Source organism: Hyperolius riggenbachi, chromosome 1, assembly GCF_040937935.1.
Source record: "Hyperolius riggenbachi isolate aHypRig1 chromosome 1, aHypRig1.pri, whole genome shotgun sequence".
NCBI lineage: Eukaryota > Metazoa > Chordata > Amphibia > Anura > Hyperoliidae > Hyperolius > Hyperolius riggenbachi.
The window spans coordinates 135588318-135612769 of NC_090646.1; the positions used below are offsets into that span (position 1 = coordinate 135588318).

The following is a 24452-nucleotide window of genomic DNA, read 5'->3' on the forward strand; positions in this document are numbered from 1 at the left end:
CGACTGGGTTGGCGGAGTCTCCAGTCACTCCCCGCAGTAGCAGCTGCAAGCGGCTCAGACGCTTGTTTGTTGTGTGCGGGAGGCCGGGCTCATTCATTAGACAGCCGTCTAGTTTCCCTGGAAACCGAAGTTGCCTGAATAACCCTAATAAGCGCCGGGTTGTCAGGGCGGCCATGGAGAGAGCAGCGCCGTGGACGGAGCCCGAGGTGCGGGCGCTGATCAGCCTCTGGTCGGAGGAGAGTATCAGGCGGCAGCTACAGGGCACGCTGCGCAACAAGGGGCTCTTCATGTACATCGCGCTGAGGATGCGGCAGCTGGGCATCTTCCGGGACTGGAAGCAGTGCCGCTCCAAGTACAAAAACCTCAAGTACGAGTACCGCGCCGTGCGGAGCAGCGCCCGGGCCCCCGTCTACAAGATCCCCTTCTACGACGAGCTGCACGCCCTGCTGGGCGCAGAGAACGAGGAGGAGGAGCCCCGCCCCCTGCACGCCGCTGTCACCGCTGCAGAGCCAGGTACAGCCTGCCAGCCGCTTCCTGCACTAACCAGCTCAGTCTCTCAGCAGCGTAAACAGCTTGGGGGGAGAAGAGGCGTTCATCGGAGGCCATCTAGTGTCCACAGGGGAAAACTGCAGCCAAGCATTTCTCCCAGTACTGGGAGTGACTACAAAATGCAAAGCCTCTATCCTAAAATTGCTAGCGTTTTTGTGGTAGTGTTTTTGGGCTGGTTCACACTTGGCGCTTTTGCAGCGCTTTTGCAGCGCTTTGCTGATCAGCAAAGCACTGCTGCCAATATCCATATGGATACATTCACACTGCAGAGATTGTTATCAATCGCAATTGCGCTGCATGCAGCACTTTGGGCTCGTTCACACCTAAAATCGCTAACCACTAGCAAATTGCGGTAGCCTTTATTCTTTATAAAGTTGGGTGATTTTTCTGTGATTTAAGTTCGGAAAAATCACTGTACAAATTCGTGTTTTTTGAGCGATCACGATTAGCATTTCTATATATGGGAATGGCGATCGCTCCAAAATCGCCGGAAAAATGCTGCATGTAACACGTTTGCGATTAGCGATAATCCCGTAACGCCCGTGATTATCGCTAATCGCTCAAGTGTGAACACTGCCATAGACTAAAATAGCACTAGCATTTTTAAAAAATGCTAGCACTTTAGCGATTAGCGTGAATCGCACGATTACCGCTTAGATGTGAACGAGCCCTTAGGAGACGATCTATTGAACGGGAATCACGAGAAATTTAGCCTGCCGAATCGCGGCAAGCACACAATGTGATCTAGCCCTCGGTGATTTTAGAAGCGATTTCCATGCTTCTATACAATACATGTGGCCCCGTTCACACTAGGGATTTCAAAACGCTCGCAAAATCGATAGTGTTTTGCAGAGTGATTCCCCCCCCCACCAGTTTTTACTGAGCACAAATGTGTTTTTTGCACAATCGCAATTTGCGAATTCACTGGCGATCGCTGCAGTGAGATCACTGCCTTATACTATAAGTTACACTAGTGCTTTTCAAAGTGCATGCTAGCCGCAGACATGGACAAGTGAAATATACTGCACCAGGAGGCACATTTTACATTAGGGGGGACAGTCCCGGGGATTCCGGTGTGTTCGCTGCTCGTCCCGATATTGAACGTCATTACCGCTGCGCACCAAATCGACCATGTCGGCCCTATACCTTTCAGCATGTCCAATTGATACATGCATATACCCTTTCCCATGCCAACCCCTGGTGACCCCCACAATTGGGGGGATCCATCTTGCAAGGGTTATAAAACAAGTGTGGACTTCATTATATTCACACCCATAACAAGTGTAGCCACAAAAACACCTGATCTGAAGCATGGACCCCTTTATCGGAGTGTGTGAACAGGGCCGGTTCTCTCATGAAGCAAGGTGAAACATTTGCATCAGGCGCAGAGATTTCAGGGCCAGCACGTTTGTACTGTGTGTACCTTCCGTTGTCACAGACTCACAGCCAGCCAGTGTGCAATTGTGCTGAGCTGCAGCATGTCATGTGAGAACATTAAATGAAGCAGAGCAGGGGCGTAACTAGAAATCACTGGGTCCCCCCCCCCCCCCCATACAATAATCATAATGCAGCAATGTTTCACCAGAAATTAATCATAAATTGGGCATTTCACCAGAAATCGTAAATTGGGCAGAATTTCACCCGAAATTAATCGTACATTGGGCAGCATTTCACTATAAAATAATCGTAAAGTGGGCAGAATTTCACCATAAAATAATCGTAAAGTGGGCAGCAGTCACCAGAAAACAATCATAAAGTGGGCAGCAGTATCAGAAAATAATTCGGAATGTGGGCAGCATTCACCAGAAAATCCCAATGTGGGCAGCAGTCACCAGAAAATCCCAATGTGGGCAGCATTCACCAGAAAATCCCAATGTGGACAGAAATCACCAGGAAATCGCAATGTGGGCAACAGTCACCAGAAAATTGCAATGTGGGCAGCAGGCACCAGAAAATTGCAATGTGGGCAGCAGGCACCAGAAAATTGCAATGTGGGCAGCAGGCACCAGAAAATTGTAATGTGGGCAGCAAGCACCAGAAAATTGTAATGTGGGCAGCAGGCACCAGAAAATTGCAATGTGGGCAGCAGTCACCAGAAAAAAATGTTCCTGTGAAAAAAAAAAAAAAAAAATTCACTCACCTGGCAGAAGTCTCCGCTCCCGGCCGGCCTCTGGTGCGCAGATCCCCTGACGATCCGCCAGCAGCACATCACCCGCATTGACAGGCAGAGAGCAGGGCTATGACAAGATGGAGACCGAAGCCCTGAACTGGAGACACAAATAGTCTCCAGTGCAGGGCTTCGGACGCCGTATTTCTGTAGCCCTGCTCTGCCTCCCGGGAGACTGCAGGCTGCGGGGAATGAACTGGCGCGGCGTCTAATAGTTCCACACCTGTCTGGGGGGGGTCCCACAATCAGGGGGCATCAGCGCTTCCCCCGCACATGGCTGGCGGGCCCCCCTGCAGCCGATGGGGTTGCATCCCCAGTAGTTACGCCAATGAAGCAGAGTATATTGTCGGATGCTGTGCGATCATTCCAAATCAGGGAGGGAGAGGGGTTTGGGGGGCGCATCCTCACAAGTTTGCCTCAGGCAGCAAAGAGTCTAGAACAGGCCCTGTGAGTGAAGTAGCAGTTGGGGCCCCCTTACAGCTCTGGGCCCCCCTGCAATCGCAGGGGCTGCTCTCTTGTAGCTATGCCCCTGGCTAAGGGAGACAGAGGATCAGCAGGACAGCCAGGCAATATGGGCAATGTCATCCAGGAAGGACATCATGTAATCTTGGATAGTGTTGGAATTTCCTTAAAGAGGAACTGTCATGAAAATCTTAAAATTTAAAACACATACAAATAAGAAGTACATTTCTCCCAGAGTAATATGAGCCATAAATTACTACTCTCCTATGTTGCTGTCACTCACAGCAGGTAGCAGAAATCTGACATTACCGACAGGTTTTGGTTTAGTCCATCTGTCCATAGGGGATTCTCAGCATGGCCTTTATTCTTTATAAAGACATTCCCTAAAAAAGATTTATGCAAAGATGCTGGCCAGCCTCCCTGCTCGCTGTCCACTATTTTGGCAGTTGGAAGGAGCAACTACCATTCACTAAGTGCTTTTAAATATAAAGAAAACCCTGAGAACCCCCTATGAGAAGATGGGCTTGTCCAAAATCTGTTGGTAATGACAGATTGCTACTTCTTACATGGTTCCCATTCATTGAACTATGTCCCCGGCAGAAAAACCGAAGGCCTCTCATCAGAGGCTGAGGTCTTTCTGAAAAAAAAAAAAAGTTTCCCGCCCTCTTCTCGCTTCCTGGAAGCAAGAAGGACCAAAAAAACAAATCTCAATGTGGCCAAATAGTAAAACAACATCTGCATACATTTTTCGACACATAAAACACACATTATTACATTTTAAATTAACTGTTTATTTCCCACACCAAAAATTACCCAAATACATTTTTTAATGGAAGTTAAAAAAAAAAATTATTTAAAAAAAAAACAAATAGTTACCCAAGGGTCTGAACTTTTTAAATATACATGTGAAGTCAGTATATTACAAAAGTTTTTTTTTAAATTATAAGCTTGTAAATAGTGATGGACGCAAAACTGAAAAAATGCACCTTTATTTCCAAATAAAATATTGGTGCCATACATTGTGATAGGGACAAAATTTAAATGGTGTAATAACCGAGACAAATGGGCAAATAAAATATATAGGTTTTAATTATGGTAGCATGTATTATTTTAAAGCTATAATGGCTGAAAACTGAGAAATAATGATTTTTTCCATTTTTTTCTTAATATTCCTGTGAAATGCATTTAGAAAAAAATAATTCTTAGCAAAATGTACCATCCAAAGAAAGCCTAATTGGTGGCGGAAAAAAAACAAGATCTAGATTAATTGCGATAATTAGTGATAAAGTTATTAGCGAATGTATGGGAGATGAAAATTGCTCTGTTGCATAAGGTGAAAAATCCCTGCGGGCTGAAATGATTAAACAATTGCACATTGCTTCATAATACTTCACTACTGTCCAATTTTTTTTTTACTGTATTTGATTGGTTATCAATAAAGAACCTTTTGAACACTAAACAATGCACGTTGCCTGGCTATCCTGCTGATCCACTGCCTCTAATCCTTTTAGCCACTGATCCTGAACAAGCATGCAGATCCGATTTTTCTGACAAAAGGTAGCCATACATCTAGCGATGTATGGGTAGATTTGACTAAGATACAAATCTCTCTGTAATTGAATCTGATTAGAAAGAGATCTGTCAGCTGCCCATACACCACAGGCCGATTCCCTATCAATTTCATTCTGAAATCAATCCAGAATTAGTCTTGTGATGCTGCAACCGCCGCCTTGTCTCCCCAACGCTGTCCCCATAATGTTCACTGTATTCCCCTGGTACCCAGTGCACTATACATTACCTGTCCTTGTCTGCCACTGGCTACAGGTGCTATCTTTTGCCCATACATGTGCCCCACGTGGTTGCCGGTGTACACGTGGGTGTGTGTGTGACGTCACGCGCAGGGCCGCCATCAGAAATTTTGGGGCCCCTCGCACATCATCAGGCCTGAGGCCCCCCCTTCCTGGGCCCACCCACTGGTTGCTGTGCCCGCCCACTAGCCACCCCATCACCGTGTCCGTGTGCGAACTGCGCTACGGCGAAAAATGTGCATGGCTCTGCCACTGAAGAAAGCGGCATGCATAGTGTGATGTGCCAAAAAGTGGGCGTGACCATGGCATGTTGTGGGTGGAGCCAAATACTAGCAAAATACAGGTAGTCACCGGTTAACAAATGAGACAGGGACTTGTAGGTTCGTTCTTATCCTTTATCTGTTTTCTTTTGTCTCCCTCTTTTCTTCCTGTGCCTCTTTTGTCCCCCTCTGTCTCACCTCAGTTTGTACCTCTTTTGTGTCCCTCTGTGTGACCTCATGTTCCCGTCTCATCTCTTTTCTCCCTGTGCCTTTTTTGTCCGCCTCTGTTCCCCCTGTGCCTCTGTTCCCCCTGTGTTACCAATTATCCCCTTCTGCCTCAGCTCGTCCCCCTGCCCTAGCCAGGTATAGGTGCCCCCAGTATAGGTATCCAAGCATAGTTGCCTCCAGAAAAGGTAGACCGGTATAGGTTTCACCCGGTATAAGTAGTCAGCTATAGGTGCTGCCTCAGTATAGGTAGCCTGGTATAGCTGCTGCCCCAGTATAGGCCAGCAAGATACAGGTGCCCCAGTATAGGTATTTAACTATAGGTGATGTCCCAGTATAGGTAGCCTGGTATAGTTGCCCCAGTATAGGTAGCCTGGTATGGGTGGTGCATCAGTATAGGTTAGCCAGGTACAGGTGGCCCCAGTATAGGTAGCAAGCTATAGGTGCTCCACCAGTATAGGTAGTCAGGTACAGGTGGTGCCCTCAGTAAAGGTAGCCAAGTATAGGTGGTGCCCCAGTATAGGTAGTCAGGTATAGGTGGTGCCCCAGTATAGGTAGCTAGGTATAGGTGGTTCCAGCCCCAGTATAGGTAGCCAGGTATAGGTGGGGGCCCAGCATAGGTAGCCTGTAGCCAGATATAGGTGGTGCCCCAGTATAGAAAGCCAGCTGTAGTGGGCTCACTCATCTGCTCCCGTTCAAGCGCTGATGTCACTCTTCTCTCAGTGCTGGAACGCGGTGTGCTGGTTAGTTAGCCAAAGGCCCACAGCCAGCACATGTGTCCCTTCCAGCGTTTTCAGGGGCCCAGGGCCCCCAGAAGCCCTGGGCCCCTCACTGCAGTGTCAGTTGCCCCCCCCTGATGGCTGCCCTGCACACGCGGCAGCGTTACTCGGGCAACCATGTGAGGCACGTGTATGGACAAAGGACAGCACCTGGAGCCAGTGGCAGACAAGGACAGGTAATGTATAGTGCACTGGACATCAGGGGGGTACATTGAACATAAGGGGGGAAGCGTCGGGTTTTGTTGCATTCGCTCGCTCATCCTGATTTTGCTCGCCATTACCGCTGTGCATTCGAACGGCCCTACATCTTGCAGCATGTCTGACCAATTCATAAGACCAATTTTCGGCCCAAAATTAGTCACATCGTCGATCGGGCATGCACTTGGCGGCACAGATTTTCTTTCGATTCGATAATATTAATTGAATCAGATGGCTGATTGGCCGCCAAGTCGCCTGATGTATGGCCACGTAAAATTTACAAGATTAGCTGCAGTGGTAACTATACAGTGGAACTCATAATGCAAAAGAAAGGAGATTTACATATGAGGTATAGCGTGACAACTATTTTCATTTAAACATGCATTTAGAATTTAGATTCTCTTTACATTTTGTGTACATAATTATAAATGAACATAAGAATTCTGGAACATACAGAAGACACCAGGAGAATAACAGCCCACAGCCACCTCGGATTTGGGCTTCTAAGTGGGTGGCCACGGAACAACTCCTTACAAACAAGATGCTTTGCATAACTTTTTAACACATTTCAGACCATTTTTTCTTTTCTTACTTCCTGAACAATGTGATTGGCTCACAGTGATCAGATGATCAGCAGCCTCTGAAAACAACTCCTGACCTAGGTATGGAACTCTGCTGTCTTTTCAAACCTGAGTTCTGTGCCGGTAGGATGCACTATTGCATTCTGTGCACAGGATCATGCGGCGTTAAAGAGAAGCTGTCAGCCATACTAACTCAGAAAAAAACACATATATAAGTATTAGAGATGGCCCAAACCTCCGATTTTAGGTTTGCGAACTTCCGCAAAAGTTTTGGTTCGCGCGAACTTTCGCGAACCGCAATAGACTTCAATGGGGATGCGAACTTTGAAAACTAGAAACACTTATGCTGGCCACAAAAGTAATGGAAAAGATGTTTCAAGGCGTCTAACACCTGGAGGGGGGCATGGCGGAGTGGGAAACATACCCAAAGTCCTGGGGAAAAAGCTGGATTTGACGCAAAGCAGCGTTTTATGGGCAGAAATCACATTATATGCTACATTGCAGACCTAAAGTGCTTTAAAACATCTTGCATGTGTATACATCAATCAGGGAGTGTAATTAGAGTACTGCTTCACACTGACACACCAAACTCACTGTGTAACGCACCGCAAACAACTGTTTGCGTAGTGACGGCCATGCTGGACTGGTGCGCACCGTGGCAATAGCGGTTTTCAAGCTCATTCGGTCGCCAGGCTGTGGTAGCTCAATGATAGAACAACAGTGACTGTCCTGCTAATCAAATTTGGTCTGTCCACAATGAAGCAACGACCTTATTATCTTCTTGTATGTAGGTAGGCATAGGTAGGTGCCCCAGTATAGGTAGGTAGGCATACCTAGGTGTCCCAGTATAGGTAGATAGGCATAGGTAGGAGTCCCAGTATAGGTAGGTAGGCATATGTAGGTGCCCCAGTAGTTAGCTAGGCATAGGTAGGAGTCCCAGTATAGGTAGGTAGGCATAGGTAGGTGTCCCAGTATAGGTAGCTAGGCATCGGTAGGTGCCCCAGTAGTTAGCTAGATATAGGTAGGAGTCCCAGTATGGGTAGGCATAGGTAGGTGCCCTAGTGTAGGTAGGCATAGGTAGGAGTCCCAGTATAGGTAGGTAGGCATAGGTAGGAGTCCCAGTATAGGTAGGTAGGCATAGGTAGGAGTACCAGTATAGGTAGGTAGGCATAGGTAGGTGTCCCAGTATAGGTAGATAGGCATAGGTAGGTGTTCCAGTATAGGTAGATAGGCATAGGTAGGTGCCCCAGTATAGGTAGCTAGATATAGGTAGGAGTCCCAGTATGGGTAGGCATAGGTAGGTGCCCTAGTGTAGGTAGGCATAGGTAGGAGTCCCAGTATAGGTAGGTAGGCATAGGTAGGAGTCCCAGTATAGGTAGGTAGGCATAGGTAGGAGTCCCAGTATAGGTAGGTAGGCATAGGTAGGTGTCCCAGTATAGGTAGATAGGCATAGGTAGGTGTCCCAGTATAGGTAGATAGGCATAGGTAGGTGCCCCAGTATAGGTAGATAGGCATAGGTAGGTGCCCCAGTAGTAAGCTAGGCATAGGTAGGAGACCCAGTATAGGTAGGTAGGCATAGGTAGGTGCCGTAGTATAGGTAGGTAGGCAGGCATAGGTAGGTGTCTCAGTATAGATAGTTAGGCAGGGCCTGGCTGGCACAGTAATAACAATTACCAAGGTCCAGCTGCAACAGATAGGACTGTATAATGTCAGTGTCAGTGGGCAACACCAAAAAAAAAAACACATCAGGAGAACATTAGCTCTCAGAAGAGCTGTTGAGGGGTGCTATTTTAACAATAACAATCAGCCAGGAGCAAGCTAACAAGCCTACAAGAGCCTAACTAATCTTTCCCTATGAGAGTCTGCCAGCAGCTGTCCCTTCACTAAGTAATGCAGGCACACGGGTGAGTGTAAAGCCCGGGGCTGCCTGCCTTTTATAAGGGGGGAGAGGCTCCAGGAGAGAGTGTAGCCTGATTGGCTACAATGTGCCTGCTGACTGTGATGTAGAGGGTCGAAATTGACCCTAATGGCGCACTATGGGGGCGAACCGAACTTCCGGAAAAGTCACCGAAAGTTCACCTGGAACCGTTCGCATGCGAATCGTTCGGGCCATCTCTAATAAGTATATAAGTAGATAAATACTTGCTCTACTTACATAGCATATGCATAAAGCATAGCTCCTACCCAGCTCTGCATTAGAAAGTGCACTGTCCACATTTTGATTTTAGTGATTTTTTTATCTATAGTTAAAAAAAAAGCCTTTTTTTCCATTTTGACTCTACCTTGAAGCCAATCCTGACATAATTTCCTCCCTTACTCTGTCTGTGTATGCTTTACGTTTACCCGCCCTCCTCCCAGTCTTCAGACACGCCTACCTAGCTCTGCATTAGAAAGTGCATTGTCTCAGTATGATAAATATTGGCCAATCAGAGAGGAACAGAAGTGTGAGAGGGGAAAATGGGAGGGAAAGAGGCTTCAGCCAATCAGGTTGCATTAGTTTTGTCTGTGGGGAAAGTAAAGAAGAAAAAAAGAAAACACAGCATGCCCTACAACTTCCTTTGTCCGGCAGATGTACCAAATAAGAGCCAGGGAAACTGGGGAATTATCTTTTATGGAGCAGAGGCGTACCTATAGGTGGGCAAGTGGGCACATATGTCCCGGGCGCAGCACTGTGAGGGCGCTCAGCATGGCCATTGCACCCTCATGTGCATGAGAGGTGGCTCTCTGGCTGCCTGAAGTGCCCCTGCTTCTCTCCCTACCTCTGAAGAATCGTTAACAGCAGCAGAATAAGGCTATCTAAAGGGGGCACATCTGGCTATCTAAACAGGGTGAAGGAAAGCACATCTGGCAAACTAAAGGGGCACACATTTGGCTATTTAAAGCGGGGCACATCTGGCTATCTGAATGGGGTAAGGGGGCACATATAGCTATCTAAATAACTTTTGACTCCACCTATGACCATGACCACATTCTGATGTGTGGCCACACCCAATTTGTACAGAGGGGGGCACAAAAACTGTCTTTGTCCCCGGGTGCTGAAAACCCTAGCTACGCCCCTAGCGACTGCCTGGTTAGCATCCTTATTACTTGTTTACCAGATAAAAAAAAAGAATTGATTTTTGATTTTATGCCCGACAGTTACACTTTATAAAACAGCAGCAGCAGGCTCAGGCAGCCACAAGTGCAGCATGGTTTTAAAGGGACTCCGAGCAGTGCAGAAACTATGGGAACATGCATATCATTTTAAAGCTCTCTTTCTCCTCTTTCCAATGATATATAAATCGCCGCCCTACGCCTTTTAGTTTTCGCTATTTTCACGATCGAAATTGCCACAACCGCGATTTTGATCGCGAAAATAGAGAAAACTAAAAGGTGTAGAGTGACGGTTTATATATCACTGGAAAGAGGAGAAAGAGAGCTTTAAAATGATATGCATCTTTCCATAGTTTCTGCACTGCTCGGAGTCCCTTTACGCATGATTTTGAGTACTGCCAAAAAATCTCATTGTGTGCTCAGACTAATGAGATGAGTATCTCTGTTTGCTAATATTAAGGATAGGAGCTAATAAAGGTGTCAGATAAGGTTTGGCTATCCTGCTGTGGAAATAGTTATTTCCCTATGCTTATGGTAGAAAATTCTGATTTTACTTCCTTACAGCAGAGACAGAGAGTCCTGGAGAAGGTACGAATGATCTGCTGCTTGTCCCAGATGTCCATATTGAAGGAGGAAAGCACTGGTCACCTAGAGAGACACTGGCACTCATTAACATCTGGTCTGATAACAGAATCAAGGGGCAGCTGAAGGACACTGTGAGGAACCAGAAGATTTTTGAGCACATTGCAAGTCTACTTCAACAAGCAGGGATAGATAGAGACTGGAGACAATGCCGCACTAAGTATAAGAACCTCAAGCATGAGTATGCTGTGGTAAAGAAAGCTCATGAGTCTGGAAACAGATGGAAGACCATGCGATATTTCAAAGAACTGGATGTTATTCTATCTGGCAAGCCCTCTGTGCACAGAAGGACAAACCCTGAAAGACCATCACCCATACCAAGCTCAAGTTCTGTTCCAGCCACTGTCGGTTGCTTTTCAGGTGAGTGGGAGATGTAATTGTACAATAAGAGTGATGTCTCCCATGAAACCACGATATGTTATACAGTTTGTAGCTGACCTTTTCTTCTTACAAGAAACTACTAGTTACAAGTAACACTGAGCGTGTAAATCAGGTAAAGGCCTATTTGATAAAGCAATATGAAGAACACTGAGGATGTGCAAAACTTCAGCAATTCATTGGAGCCAACCAAATATAGGTATAAAATGAAGGATGAATGACCCACAGTTCAATAAGTGATGTTAGTGGATGACCAACTTTTTTCTTATATTTACCTTCCATATTTGGGAGTTAAAACCCTATATTCATGTCGCCGGTTTTCCCTATCTATAACCTTGATAGTATTTTCATCGTCTGCCCTTTCCATATGCATTACTCTTCATTGGACAGAATTGTAGACATTATGGCCAGTATTAAATTCACTTTTTCTCCTAAGTTTTCTCCTAGGAGATAATTTTTCATTTTCCAAAAAGTAGCTGAAAAAGTACTGTCAAATTTATTCAGAGTATTTTCTTGCTTGCTGGTGGCTTTAGGGCCCTTTTCCACTAGCAAGCGCAAATCACCTGCGCTTGCGATCACGCAGGCTCCTTTTCCCACTGTCGGCGTTCTGCTGTACCGGCGCCGGGAGTATAACGTGATTGCAATGAGAATTGCACAGGACGGCAATCGCGTTTCGGCAAAAAACGAATCGCGATCGAAGCGCCATAGTGGAAAAAGAGCACCACAATTTACATGTTATCGCGGTGCTCTAGTGATTAGAAAAACGGCTGCAATGCGCTTTTTAAATCGGATCGCAGCCAGTGGAAAAGGGCCCTAAAGGGGATTTTATTGATCAGGTGTGAACATATCATTTAGGAGAAAAAGTGAATTGAATAAGGGTCTATGGCCCATATGCAATTACATTTTTCTCTTGAGTTATCTTCTAGGAGTTAATTTTTTTTATCTTCTTTTTAAAATAACTTTTCAGCACCTTGCAAATGAAAAAGTACCAAAAAGTTAGTGAAAAGTACTTTAAAAATTATTTTGAGTTTTTTCTTTCTTTCTGTTGGTTTTAAAGGGATATTATGACAAGAATATCACCTAAAACTCAGGAGAAAAAAAATAATTTCATTTGGGCCTCTGTGTGCAACAGAGAGCTCAGGTGGGAGACTTTTTAGAAGCACACATTGATGGCTTGGGAGGCTATGCACGCAGCAGCCTGCAGTAACAAAAATGTAATGTTCCTGCCAGAAAATAATAGGTGGGTACTCTTAGTCATATCAACACAACATTTTCAGTGCAGTGAACATTTGCATTCTTTGTGCTGAGCACCAGATGGTAATCCAGGAACTGATATCAGTTATGCCAGGACCTTTTTTTATTTTTTGGGGGGGGGTTACTTGTTAATGCTTTTATGATCAAACTGAAGATCCTTTATTTTGACTACCTTCTTCTTTAAAAGGATATTAAAGAGCCACTAGGACAAAAAACACTGTATAACCTTAAAGTAAGATGCTCTGTTAGTGAATTTTTTCCTATGTAGCTGTCATGTACGGGATATGTTAATAATCTGATGCTGCTGAACCTCCTATACGTGATCCCAGTATAAGGTGTGCTCCCTCCAGATATGGCAAAACCGCCGCAGCGTAGCATAATACTTTATCTGGTTCCAGTGGCAGGACATTACATCGTGTACATTAAGTCAGTAAAGTTGATAACTGCATGTTAAAGCAGGGGAGTAACTATAAATCACTGGGCCCCCCTGCAAAACTTTGGATGGCGCCCCCTCCCCTGCACACTGAATAGGGACAGTCTACAAATCTTTGTCTACAAAACTTTTTATATGTTTAGCCATCAGTGGCTGAGCAGATGCAGTCATTAGAACAATTGTGCAGAGAGCAGAAAGTTTCTTCTCTTCTTGCCCTTAGTTGTCAGTATCTTGTGGCTTCTGGGGCCCCCCTGCAGCTGCATCCCTTGCAGGGTCTATTGTTACGCCCCTGTGTTAAAGGACAGCTGTAGTGAGAGGTGTGTGGAGGCTGCCGTATTTATTTCCTTTTAAGCAACAGTTGCCTGGCTATCCTGCTTACTCTCTGCCTCTTATACATTTATCCATAGACCCTGAACAAGCATGCAGCAGATCCGGTGTTTCTGACATTGTCAGATCTGGCAAGATTAGCTGCATGCTTGTTTCTGGTGTTATTCAGACACTACTGCAGCCAAATAGATCAGCAGGACAGGCAGGCAACTGACATTGTTTAAAAGGAAGTAAATATGGCAGCCTCCATATTCTTCTCACTACAGTTGTCCTTTAAAGAGACACTGAAGCAGAAAAAAATATATGATATAATGAATTGGTTGTGTACTATGAATAATTACTAGAAGATTAGCAGCAAAGAAAATATTCTCATACTTTTATTTTCAGGTATATAGTGTTTTTTTCTAACATTGCATTATTCTATAATATGTGCAGATTACACAACACTCAGCATTCAAAATGAGTCTTTCAGAGCAGTCTGTGAAGTAATGACCTCTCCTCTAGCAGAGAAAAAGTAAACAGTTCAATTACAGTTCAGATAATAAAAGTCAGATAACAGCCCTCTCCATGACTAACTTAGTCGGAGAGCTTAATAGCTTTTTTGCATAGAGATAACAACTGGAGTTTCTCAACTCTTCCTGTACTGGAAACAATTACACTGATGTATCTGATCTTAATGTTTTATTTCTTAGCTGTACTACACATACAAATCATAATATCATCATTTTTTTTTTCGCTTCAGTGTCTCTTTAAATGTTGGATAGAGATAAACACACTCTAAAATTAATTCAAAATGAAGTCACCTGGGAGAACTGCCTCCTAGCAGCTTACTAGCAGCCAACATACATATTCCACTCATTCCCACATGAGATCTGGATTTAGTTTCGGGGGAGCGGATAATAATAACCTTATAACTGCTATTCAGATCATATACACGGAGTCCTTCCTGACCTAAGTTACCAATCATTGCTTTTAAATGTCACAGTGGTGCAGCTGTCCTTGATATGTTTTAGGGCTCCATATCAATAGAGTGGTTGGGGCCCCATTTAAAACTCGTGCTGGGGCCCCAAGCTTCTTAGTTATGCCACTGAGTATATTTCTATTGCAGGGGGGCACATGAAAGGGAGTGAATGATTGGCCTTCAAGTATTTGTTTCATTGTGTGCTATTCCATATGTGTGCTGCCAGCATTGTAGTGTGGTGAGTACATGCATCTTACCTGAAATGACCATATAATGGGGTATGCAGCATGTTACCCCGTGGAAATCGATGTGTCTCTTACTTTGTAGCACTATAAAATGTGTACATTCTTTGAGGATCTTCTCTTTTGAATGCTTAGGTCCTGTCTCTGACCCTGTGAATGAAAACCTCATGAATAATGGTGCACCCATTTTAAAAGAGGATCTCGATACTACCGGTAAGATATTAGTGTGATTATCTATGCCTGGAGTATGAGGGTTACAAATGAGTAACCAAACTTGAACGAAACGTTGAGGCTCTGCTGATTTGCTGATTTGTAACTTACGAGTCGTGAGCTGGTTCCACCAGAGACTGACCCTATTCCTATTTTCCTGAGGATGTTCTGGTAATCCTGATGTCAAGGTTCTATTGATCTTGTCACTGGTTACAGATATGGGCAGCCCCAGGGCATGAAATCTAAGCGAGAATGGGTCTTCACCAGCGCACCCCACAAGGGATGATGGGCCTTCACCTCTAATGGGTGTCGGACTACTTTGCTGCCTGGTGCTCGCCAGGTCACAACCCCTAGGACTACCCCACTAGTGACAAGAAGAACAGAAGGGGTACCTGGACGATAGGGAAGGAGTACATAACGGGACTGACTAACAAAACTAACTTGACAGGACAGTGAGGACGGGACAAACTGGATGGAAAGAACTAGACAGGACGGACAGGAGTGGCTGGATGGGAAGAATTGGACAGGAATGGCTGGATGGGAAGAACTGTACAGGAATGGCTGGATTGGAAGGACTGGACAGGAATGGCTGGATGGGAAGGACTGGACAGGATGGACAGGAGTGGCTTGACGGGAAGGACTGGACTGGACAGGAGTGGCTTGACGGGATGGACTGGAAGGGACAGGCTGGATGGAACAGACTGAACGGGGACTAGCTAGATAAGTACTGAAGTACAGAGCAGGTGACGTTGGATAAGTGCCAAAGTACTGGAATGTGCAGCTTGAAAGAGACAGCCTAGAAGGGGCAGACTGGGCTGTATTGACGGGCTATACTGTCAGGGCCTTACTGATGAGGCTGTACTGATGGGGCCCAGACTGGCTGACAGGGCAGATGGGTAGCGACAGGGTAGACAGGTGAATGACAGGACTGGCAGGGATCAGGATAGACTGGTAAGGATCAGGAAACAGACAGGCTGACTGACCAAGGCGGGCAGGTAGACAGATTAGTGCCAAACAGGCAGACTAGCTGGCAAGGCAGGGAAACACAGACTGGAACTAATCAGACAGGCAGGAGACAGTGTGGGGGCATCCAGTGGCTGTGTGGTGATGCACCAGCACTGGAATGGTGAAAGTTCAGGATTTAAATACTCTGACTCTCCCACCGCTGCCAGCATGATCAGAGTGAGGGCGTGCTTGCGTGTATCTAGCGAGATTCAGTCGCGCCACCCAGGGACTTCGATCCTGGAAGTCCCCCGGCTAACGAGAAGTTGCTACTGGAATCCAAGGACCGGTAAGTAGCGTTACATGTGATCACCAATAGTCTTATATATTTACTAGTAGACCCAAGCCCGTTTAAAAACGAGCTCCAGGTCTGTGTTTCTCGCTGCCCCCACCGCATGTTAGTGGCTGTCTTTGTGAGGGTGGGTCTGTGCTGCGCACATGCGCAGTAGCAAAAAGCACGGACCCAGCTACACAGAGACAGGAGACACATGCTGGGACACAGACATTTTATTATATAGGATTTTCCAACATCCTTTGCACACCAGCTGAAAGCTCAAGGTGGTCTGGAATCTTCAACTATCCTGGATAATTAGGAGCTGTAATCGGCTTAATAAATTGTTTGGAAAGAGCAGGAAGAGTGGTGTAGATAAAGTGCTATGGGCCGTAGTGCAAGTTTTACTCTATGCATGGCAATTGATGTGTAACACTAAAACCTGCCAAAGAAAGGTGCATTGTAAAAAGGTGCAGTGTCAGAGAAATTTAAACAGTTTTTATTATTATTTAGTAGTTATATAGCGCCAACATCTTCTGCAGGGCTGTACATAGTATATAGTCTTGTCACTAACTCCCTCAGAGGAGCTCACAAACTAATTTCTACCATAATCATAGGGGAATTTTGGTGATCCTCGTAGTAACCTAATACTCATGAATACCTAAGCAAAAAGAGAGACCAGGAGCCTCATGATGTAGAATTGTTAATATCGGTAGATTCACTAACCGTAATGCACACAAGCAGCACGGGATAAAATTAACGCCCGCTACGTGCGGTCCTGGCAGTGTAGCGTGCGCTCTTAATTTATGTGCTATCCTTAATTAACGTAGTAGCCGCCGCGCTAGTGAAGTTTCGCAGTCACGTTACAGGACATCGTGCGGCACTTGTAAGTATCGCGTGTAACTTAAAAGTAATTTTACCCTGTGCTGCTTGTGTTTGCTGCGTTTAGTGAATCTACCTGATAGAGTGGAAAGTTGTAAGTATATGTAACTATACTCACAAAGGTGGGTTGCAGATCCCTGCAGCCACCGTATAAGCCAGCGGTAAATTAAATGTCCCTGCTCGGCTTTCCAGGTCCTGCCAGGTCACTCTCCTGGGTTTGTAGCTTTTGGGAAAAAAACCTATTGCCTCCAGAAGGAGGTTTAGCTAAGAACTCATAGGAATGGAGGCACCCAAGTGTTAGAATTATAATTTTTGACAGATTTCTAGTGATTAAAATGAGAGGTACTATCTACCTCTCTTGAAGACAAAATACCAGTAGTACAGGAAAAGTATTTATTTAAAACACAAAAAAGCCCACACGCTTTTCTATTTATAGCATGTGTCCACCCCTGTAACACTTAAGTATGGGGTGCCCCAGGGCTCAATCCTCTCTCCCCTGCTTTTCACAATTTACATGCTACCGTTGGGAAAACTAATCCAAAAACATGGCCTGACATACCACTGCTATGCAGACGACACCCAACTATATCTTTCCTTCAAGCCTGGTGTGACAGACCCAACTCTAACTATAAACGCCTGCTTACGTGAACTACAGCAATGGATGAATGACAACTGGCTGAAACTAAATGCAGACAAAACTGAAGTCCTTCTGATTGGAGGGCAGAGCATGATAACAAAACAACTTAACTTGCAGTCTTCACCACTGGGAATAGGAGGCACGGATCTACGCAGCTCTGATCATGTGCGTAGCCTGGGAGTTCTAATTGATGGGGATTTAAACTTCAGAACTCAAATCTCTGCTGTGGTGAAATCATCCTATTTTCACCTGAAGAACATTGCAAAAATCAAGCACCTCATACCCCCAGAAGATCTGCCAACCTTAGTCCACGCCTTCATCACATCCCGACTGGACTACTGCAATGCTCTTTACACTGGCCTTCCAAAAAAGGCCTTGTACCGCCTACAGCTGATACAGAATACTGCTGCCAGACTGCTAACCAACCAACCCCGTCACTGCCACATAACGCCAGTCCTGCATTCCCTTCACTGGCTACCTATAGAATGGAGGGTCCTATTCAAGATCGGCCTACTGACATTTAAATCCCTGAATAATCTAGGCCCTGGATACATGAAAGATATGTTACAGCTGCGTAGCAATCCCCGCATTCTCAGATCCACAGGTTCTAATAATCTAGTCATACCCAGAGTCCACTTGGAAACTTTTGGTCCCAGAGCCTTCTGTCATGCTGCCCCTATGTTTTGGAACTCCTTACCTCAACAGATCAGGACAGCCCCATCCCTGGACGTGTTTAAATCCAGACTGAAAACCCACCTGTTCAGTCTGGCATTTGCAGAAATATAACTTTTGTTGTGTGAATACTTTATCCTACTAATTACTGAATCTGAGAGAGCCTAAGCGCTTTGAGTCCTATGGGAGAAAAGCGCTATAGAAATGTTATTGTATTATTATTGTAAATGCCGTGAGCGGGGCTAACAGAGGCACCCATACCATACTCACTCTGGTACAAGGTAAGTAGCTTCCCTCATTTATACTGGATACTCGGCACTTTAGACTATTATTACTAACCTTGATGAGCTGCACTGACATGATGTATCTATTAAATTAGATGCATCTATAGAAACAGCCTGTAAATGTCACTTTGCACTTTATATGATGTGTAGAACATTATAATTCTTACACTTTGACCCAGCGCTACAAGGCATCTGATGACACCAAGATCTACCTCCACACCCCTGACATATCCACCACTACAATGGACAAGGTCTCCTCCTGCCTATCAGCCATCTCCTCCTGGATGTCCGCTAGGTTCCTGAAACTAAACCTAGACAAAACGGAATGTATGATCTTCCCACCCCGGACATCCATAAACCTCCCAGATGTGCATGTCACTGTTAACCACACTACCATTCACCCTACCTCTCAAGCCCGCTGTCTGGGTGTCACCCTGGACTCCGCACTCTCCTTCACTCCCCACATCCAAAACCTCACAAAGTCCTGCAACTTTCACCTTCGTAACATCTGTAAGATTCGCCCTTTCCTTACCTCTGCCACCACCAAACTCCTCATCCATGCCCTCATAATTTCCCGCCTTGACTACTGCAATGCCCTGCTGTCTGGTCTCCCTATGACCCGAACAGCCCCACTGCAGTCCATCATGAATGCGGCAGCCAGAATTATCCACTGCTCCTATCGCTCCACCACGGCGGATCCCCTCCTTGAATCCCTCCACTGGCTTCCTATCCAGTCCAGAATCAGATTCAAGATACTGTGTCTGACCTACAAATCTGTCCACAAAACCTGTCCAACCTACCGTACATTTCTGATCTTACTCAGAGGTACACACCTAGCCGCTCACTCCGCTCTTCCAATGAACTTCGCCTAACCGCCCCCGCATCACCCAGTCCCATGCACGCCTCCAGGACTTCTCAAGAGCTGCTCCAACACTATGGAACTCCCTACCTCCACCCATTAGGGTAGCCCCCTCCTTCAACATCTTCAAGAAAGCCCTCAAAACTCACCTTTTCACTCTGGCCTACTACCCCTCACAAGTGCTCTAAACCCACAGCTGAACTCTGGTCCCCTACCTTTCGTGTCCTTACCTCCCCCTCTAGATTGTAAGCCTTTGGGCAGGGTCCTCCTCCTTTTGTGTCCTACCTGATCATGCACCTCCATTACTGTGAACCCATGCTAGGCATCTGAGTGAACCTAACTTGCCTAATCTCCATGCTCCCCTCCAGTGACTAAGCATTACCTTGTACTCCTACTGTGCTGCATGATCTGGTCTTTCTTGTATTCAGGTATTGTCATTTTGCTGTATGCCACCCCTAAATATTGTATGTATCCCTATTTATTGTCCAGCGCTGCGTAATATGTTGGTGCTTTATAAATACAATAAATAAATAACAGTGCTATACACTACACCACCATGCTGCCTAGTCTTCCAAAGCTCTGTGGCCTACCACCTACTCGGCGCTGCAGGTTTATTGGATCCTGAGCTGGGGGTGGGTTGTGATAGAACAAGTGGTCGAGATTAACCCTATCACCTGCCAATCCTTGCAGCAGGCCTACATTGCAGGCTTTGGCATATGCATATGTTTTCATAAATGGTCCTCTTCAACAATGTACAGAGTTTTGTGCATTGCACATAAGTTACATTCATCATATTTATTGTCAGAAATACAAAGTGGTTGTGGTATTTAGTTCCCGTTGCTGTTGAAACAAGAGACAAAAGTGCATTTTTACTTGAAAGAGGCTTTCAACAACCACCACACACACACACACACACACACACACACACACACACACACACACACACGCACACACACACACACCCTCCAATCCCATCCATGCCCACAAGCACAAAATAATTAGGGAGAAGCTCTATCCAGTCTTTCAATATTGGAGCAAGTGACCTGGCCTTGTTCTTTGTCTCCCTCTGCTGAGTTTTACTCTTTGCGACCAGCACTACAGCTCAGACGGACCTCCTAGTATTCATTTGCTTGGCTGAAGTGCTCTCTTTGCAGGGTTAATGTCTTAGCAGCATAGGAGGAAAGTGGGTGGGTGGCTCTGTGCTCAGCAGTTAGAGCTGTTCCAAAGCTGGGGAACACCCATTGAACCATGCTTTGTAGAAGAATATCTGGGTCTCATGACTGAATTTACCAGAGAGGATTTCTGTGGAATGGCTGCATCAAATGGGATGAGAGAGGGTGATCTAAGACTTTAAGAATCAGAGCCATGCCATCATTAGGTCAAATGTCTCTACATTATGTTAAGTCTTGCTGGTAAATACTTTTCTATAATATTCAGCTATATATTTGTACTGTATTTACGTACATCATGTATCATGCTCTCACTGATGCTCCTGTTCATTTGTAGTGCAATCTCCTGAGAGGGACAACCAAGACTCGCCTGCTGCAGGAAACATAACCACAATCCATGTAAAAGAAGAAACCTCCTCTGTAGGTGAGAGTGTGCAGCATGTTTATATGAAGCCAGTAATACGCTAGAAGAGATTCTTGATTAGCACCTTTCTAATTCCTGTGCCGTATACCTGACTATTCACTTGGGGACATTTACATTACAATACAATAACATTTGTAAAGCGCTTTTCTCCCATAGGACTCAAAGCGCATAGTTGTGTCTCAGATTAATACAGGGTTGCAGGCTGGGTTGTGTTACAGAGGAGATAGTCAGATGTTCATGAATGCCAGACTGAAGAGGTAGGTTTTCAGTTTAGACTTAAATGCTTCCAGGGATGGAGCTGTCCTGATTGGGTGTGGCAGGGAGTTCCAAAGTGTAGGGGCAGCATGACAAAAGGCTCTGTCTCCAAAGGTTTTGAGGTGGACTCTGGGGGTGACCAAGGTGTTATGTCCTTTTGATCTAAGATTATGGGGGGTGTGATGCAGTTGCAACAAGTCCTTCAGGCATCCAGGGCCCAGATTGTGCAAGGATTTGAATATCAGTAAACCAATCTTAAACAGAATCCATTTTATCGGTAGCCAGTGGAGTGAGCACAGGGTTGGTGTTATGTGGCAATGGCGGGGATGGCTTGTTAACAGCCTTGCGGCGGCATTCTGTAGTAATTGCAGGCGGCGTAATTCTTATGCAGGCCTGTGTAGAGGACGTTGCAGTAGTCTAACCTTGATGTGACGAAGGCATGAACTAGGGTTGGAAGATCCTCTGAAGGAATTAGAGGTTTAATCCTTGCACTATTCCTTAGATGAAAGAAGGAATGTTTCACAACAGCTGAGATTTGATTCCTGAAGCTTAATTTCCCATTAATCAGTACTCCCAGGCTGCGCACACAGTCTGAGTTGTTCAGGTCTGAGCTCTCTATCCTTAGCGGTATTGGTTGAGACTGGGGCTGCTTTGCTGTTGAGCCCTGGCCCTCGATAACAAAAACCTCAGTTTTGTCAGCATTAAGTTTTAGCCAATTATTATTCATCCACTCCTGAAGCTCAGCTAAGCATGCGTTTATTTGTGGAGTAGGGTCTGTGACGTCAGGTTTGAATGACAAATATAGCTGGGTGTCATCAGCATAGCAATGATATGTCAGGCCATGTTTTTGTATGATTTCTCCAAGTGGCAGCATGTATATGGTGAAAAGTAAAGGGGATAATATTGCGCCCTGAGGTACACCGTATTTTAGTGGTACAGCCAGGGTTGGAGAGGAAGGGCCCTAAGGCTACCCTTTGTGTTCTGCCAGCTAGGAAGGAGTTAAACCACCGGAGAACAATGCCATCTATGCCACAGTACTCTTGTAGCCTGTTGAGAAATTTACTAAGACAGCTGGTAATGGAGCACTGTGCTTGTATGTGAGACAATAGGTCTAATACTGCAGATTCCCTGAAAGTGGACCTGAACTCTTGCACAGGACAGAAGGAAACATAGAAACGACCACCCTATACTGTATGTATTTAGAGAGTTTAGCCTGTTTATTGCCCCCCATCTGTGACTAATAACAACTATAATTTGATCTCTCAGTTCTGTCAGCTGGCTGCCTCAGCAGAGCAGCTAATTTGTAAACACAGGATTAACCCTATGTCTGCTTCCATGAAAGCAGGAAACAGACACACTGCAGATTTAGGGCAGGATTTGTATCAGCTGTAACAAAGAAATGCTCTTCTTTAAAGGTTATTATGCTGTTGTGTATCTTTTAGAGCAGAGAGGAAGTTCTGAGTTCAGGTCCGCTTTAAAGCAAACCGGAGGTAAAAGTAAACTTATGAGATAAACAATTGTATCTATAGTCTCAATTCTAAATAGCACTTTTCTGGAATGCCACAGTCTTATAATTCAACTAACAGTGAAAGTATAGCTGACCCGAGGCAAAGCTAGCTACGGTAAGCACAGAGGTATGTTCCTGCTGGATTCACATTCCTCTGTGTATTGTCTGTTACTCTTTTTGTTCCCCCTGTTTCCCATAGTCAAGGGGCTAAAGTCAAATTCTCACCCAGTGTTGGGTGTAGTTAAGGTGGCCACATATGCATATATATCTGCCCAATGTAGCTAACAGATCAATCCCTCTCTGATCTGAATGTAATCATAGAGGGATCAATTCCACCCATAAAATAGATAGATGGAACTGCAGTGCTGTACTGTTTAATACAGTGTAACGCTATGGGCCATTGATCTACTGCTGCTCCCCCACCACTTCCAATCCACCAAAATTTACTGTCTAGTCCATTTTGATTGATTTTTTTTTTTTGCTGCAAACCGATCTATGCGGCTGCTTGTGTTACAAACAGCAGATTTGATCGTACTGATGGAAACTTCCCGTAAAAATCAATACATGTATGGCCAGCTTTAGGGCTTGTTTCCATGCAGTGCAGAGCCCTGTCGCTCTGCACGTCACTCCCGGAGGGGGGCGGGGCTTGCGATACCATTCAATATACTGAATGGGATCGCAGGCTGATGCACCCCGAAATGCAGAAAACCGTGCGTGGCAATTCAGCGGTGAATCGCCGCGCGTGAATGGAAATGGCATACAGTGCAGTCTATGCACTGTCTGCTGTCCCTGCGATCGTGTTTCCATAAGTGCGCATGAAAGCACGCTATATGGAAGCAAGCCCTCAGGATACGTCCTGATTGCCTAAGGCCCCATTCACACTTGCGGTTCGAGTCCGCAAGTGTCCGGGGGCCGCAAAGAGACCGTACGGGTCTCTGCGCTGGCCACAAGTTGCGCCGGATGCATGTATCAGTTCCGGCTACAATAAAGTAGCCGGAACTAGATACTTTGCAGTGCCGGAAAGGCACTGCAAGCATGGGGGATACCGGCGTGTAGTCCGGGCCCCCCAAGTGGCATAGGACCGGTGCTGGAAGCATCCGGTCCTATTGCCAGTGTGATGAGAAACATCCGTTTCTCATTGCACAGCATGGGCCGCATGTTCGGGTCAGGATCCGGCCCGGGTCCGCAGCCTCACCGGGACGGACTGAAAAATAGCGCATGTTGGAAAAAAAGCCGGACCGACCCGGAGCTGCGTTCCCGGATCGGATCCGGACGGCGCACGAGTGTGAATGGATACATTGATTAACAATGTATCCGTTCACCATCCGCTGTGTACGGAGCGTTCCGGGTCCGGGGAAGCCGGACCTGGAACGCTAATGTGAACCGGGCCTAATTACTGAGTATATCCTCACACACACAGTTACCACATATCACAGGTGGTGACAGGAATACAGGAAACTAGTGACAATGGAGAACACTTCTTATGAACAGTTCTGTCTCTACATAGATGCAGAAGCAGTGGAAATTCAAACAAACCCTTCCTTTGCTTCTGATTGAGTTAATTTCCACTTGGTCATACTCCAAGAATCCATGACACTGTCATGCTGCAACAGGAAACATGCCTCCCTATTCATGAGGCTGGCATACATTCATATGATGTAAGCATGACACTTGAACAACACAGGGGTGTTCTGTCTCTTTACCCTGTATGACTGACATGCTGCCAGTTTTAATAACCAATACCAGTAAGTTACGTGCTTATTATAAATGCATGCCACCCAGTATACAAAGACAAATAACATTTTAAATTGAGCTTTCTCCTGGCGGACTCCAAGCACTTGAGCTGCAGTCACTAGGTCATGCTCAGTAGGCAGTAGTCGTGTTAGGGAGTCTAGCCCAAGGTCTCCTTGCTGAATAGGTG

At 45.6% G+C, this 24452-nt stretch overlaps 1 protein-coding gene across 2 annotated transcripts in view; it reads left to right on the forward strand.

Moving 5' to 3' along the window:
- Positions 1-110: 110 nt before the first annotated feature.
- Positions 111-24452, forward strand: part of LOC137566578 (multifunctional protein ADE2-like) — an 86890-nt gene continuing 62548 nt past the window's right edge. Inside the window, exons 1-4 of one of the 2 annotated variants that reach the window (XM_068278603.1) lie at positions 111-513; positions 10687-11124; positions 14495-14572; positions 20683-20769. In XM_068278603.1, coding sequence (XP_068134704.1) covers positions 174-513; positions 10687-11124; positions 14495-14572; positions 20683-20769 — 943 coding nt within the window. In that variant the 5' untranslated portion in view covers positions 111-173. The remainder of the gene's footprint in view (positions 514-10686; positions 11125-14494; positions 14573-20682; positions 20770-24452) is intronic. The other variant, XM_068278604.1, reaches the window with a different exon arrangement.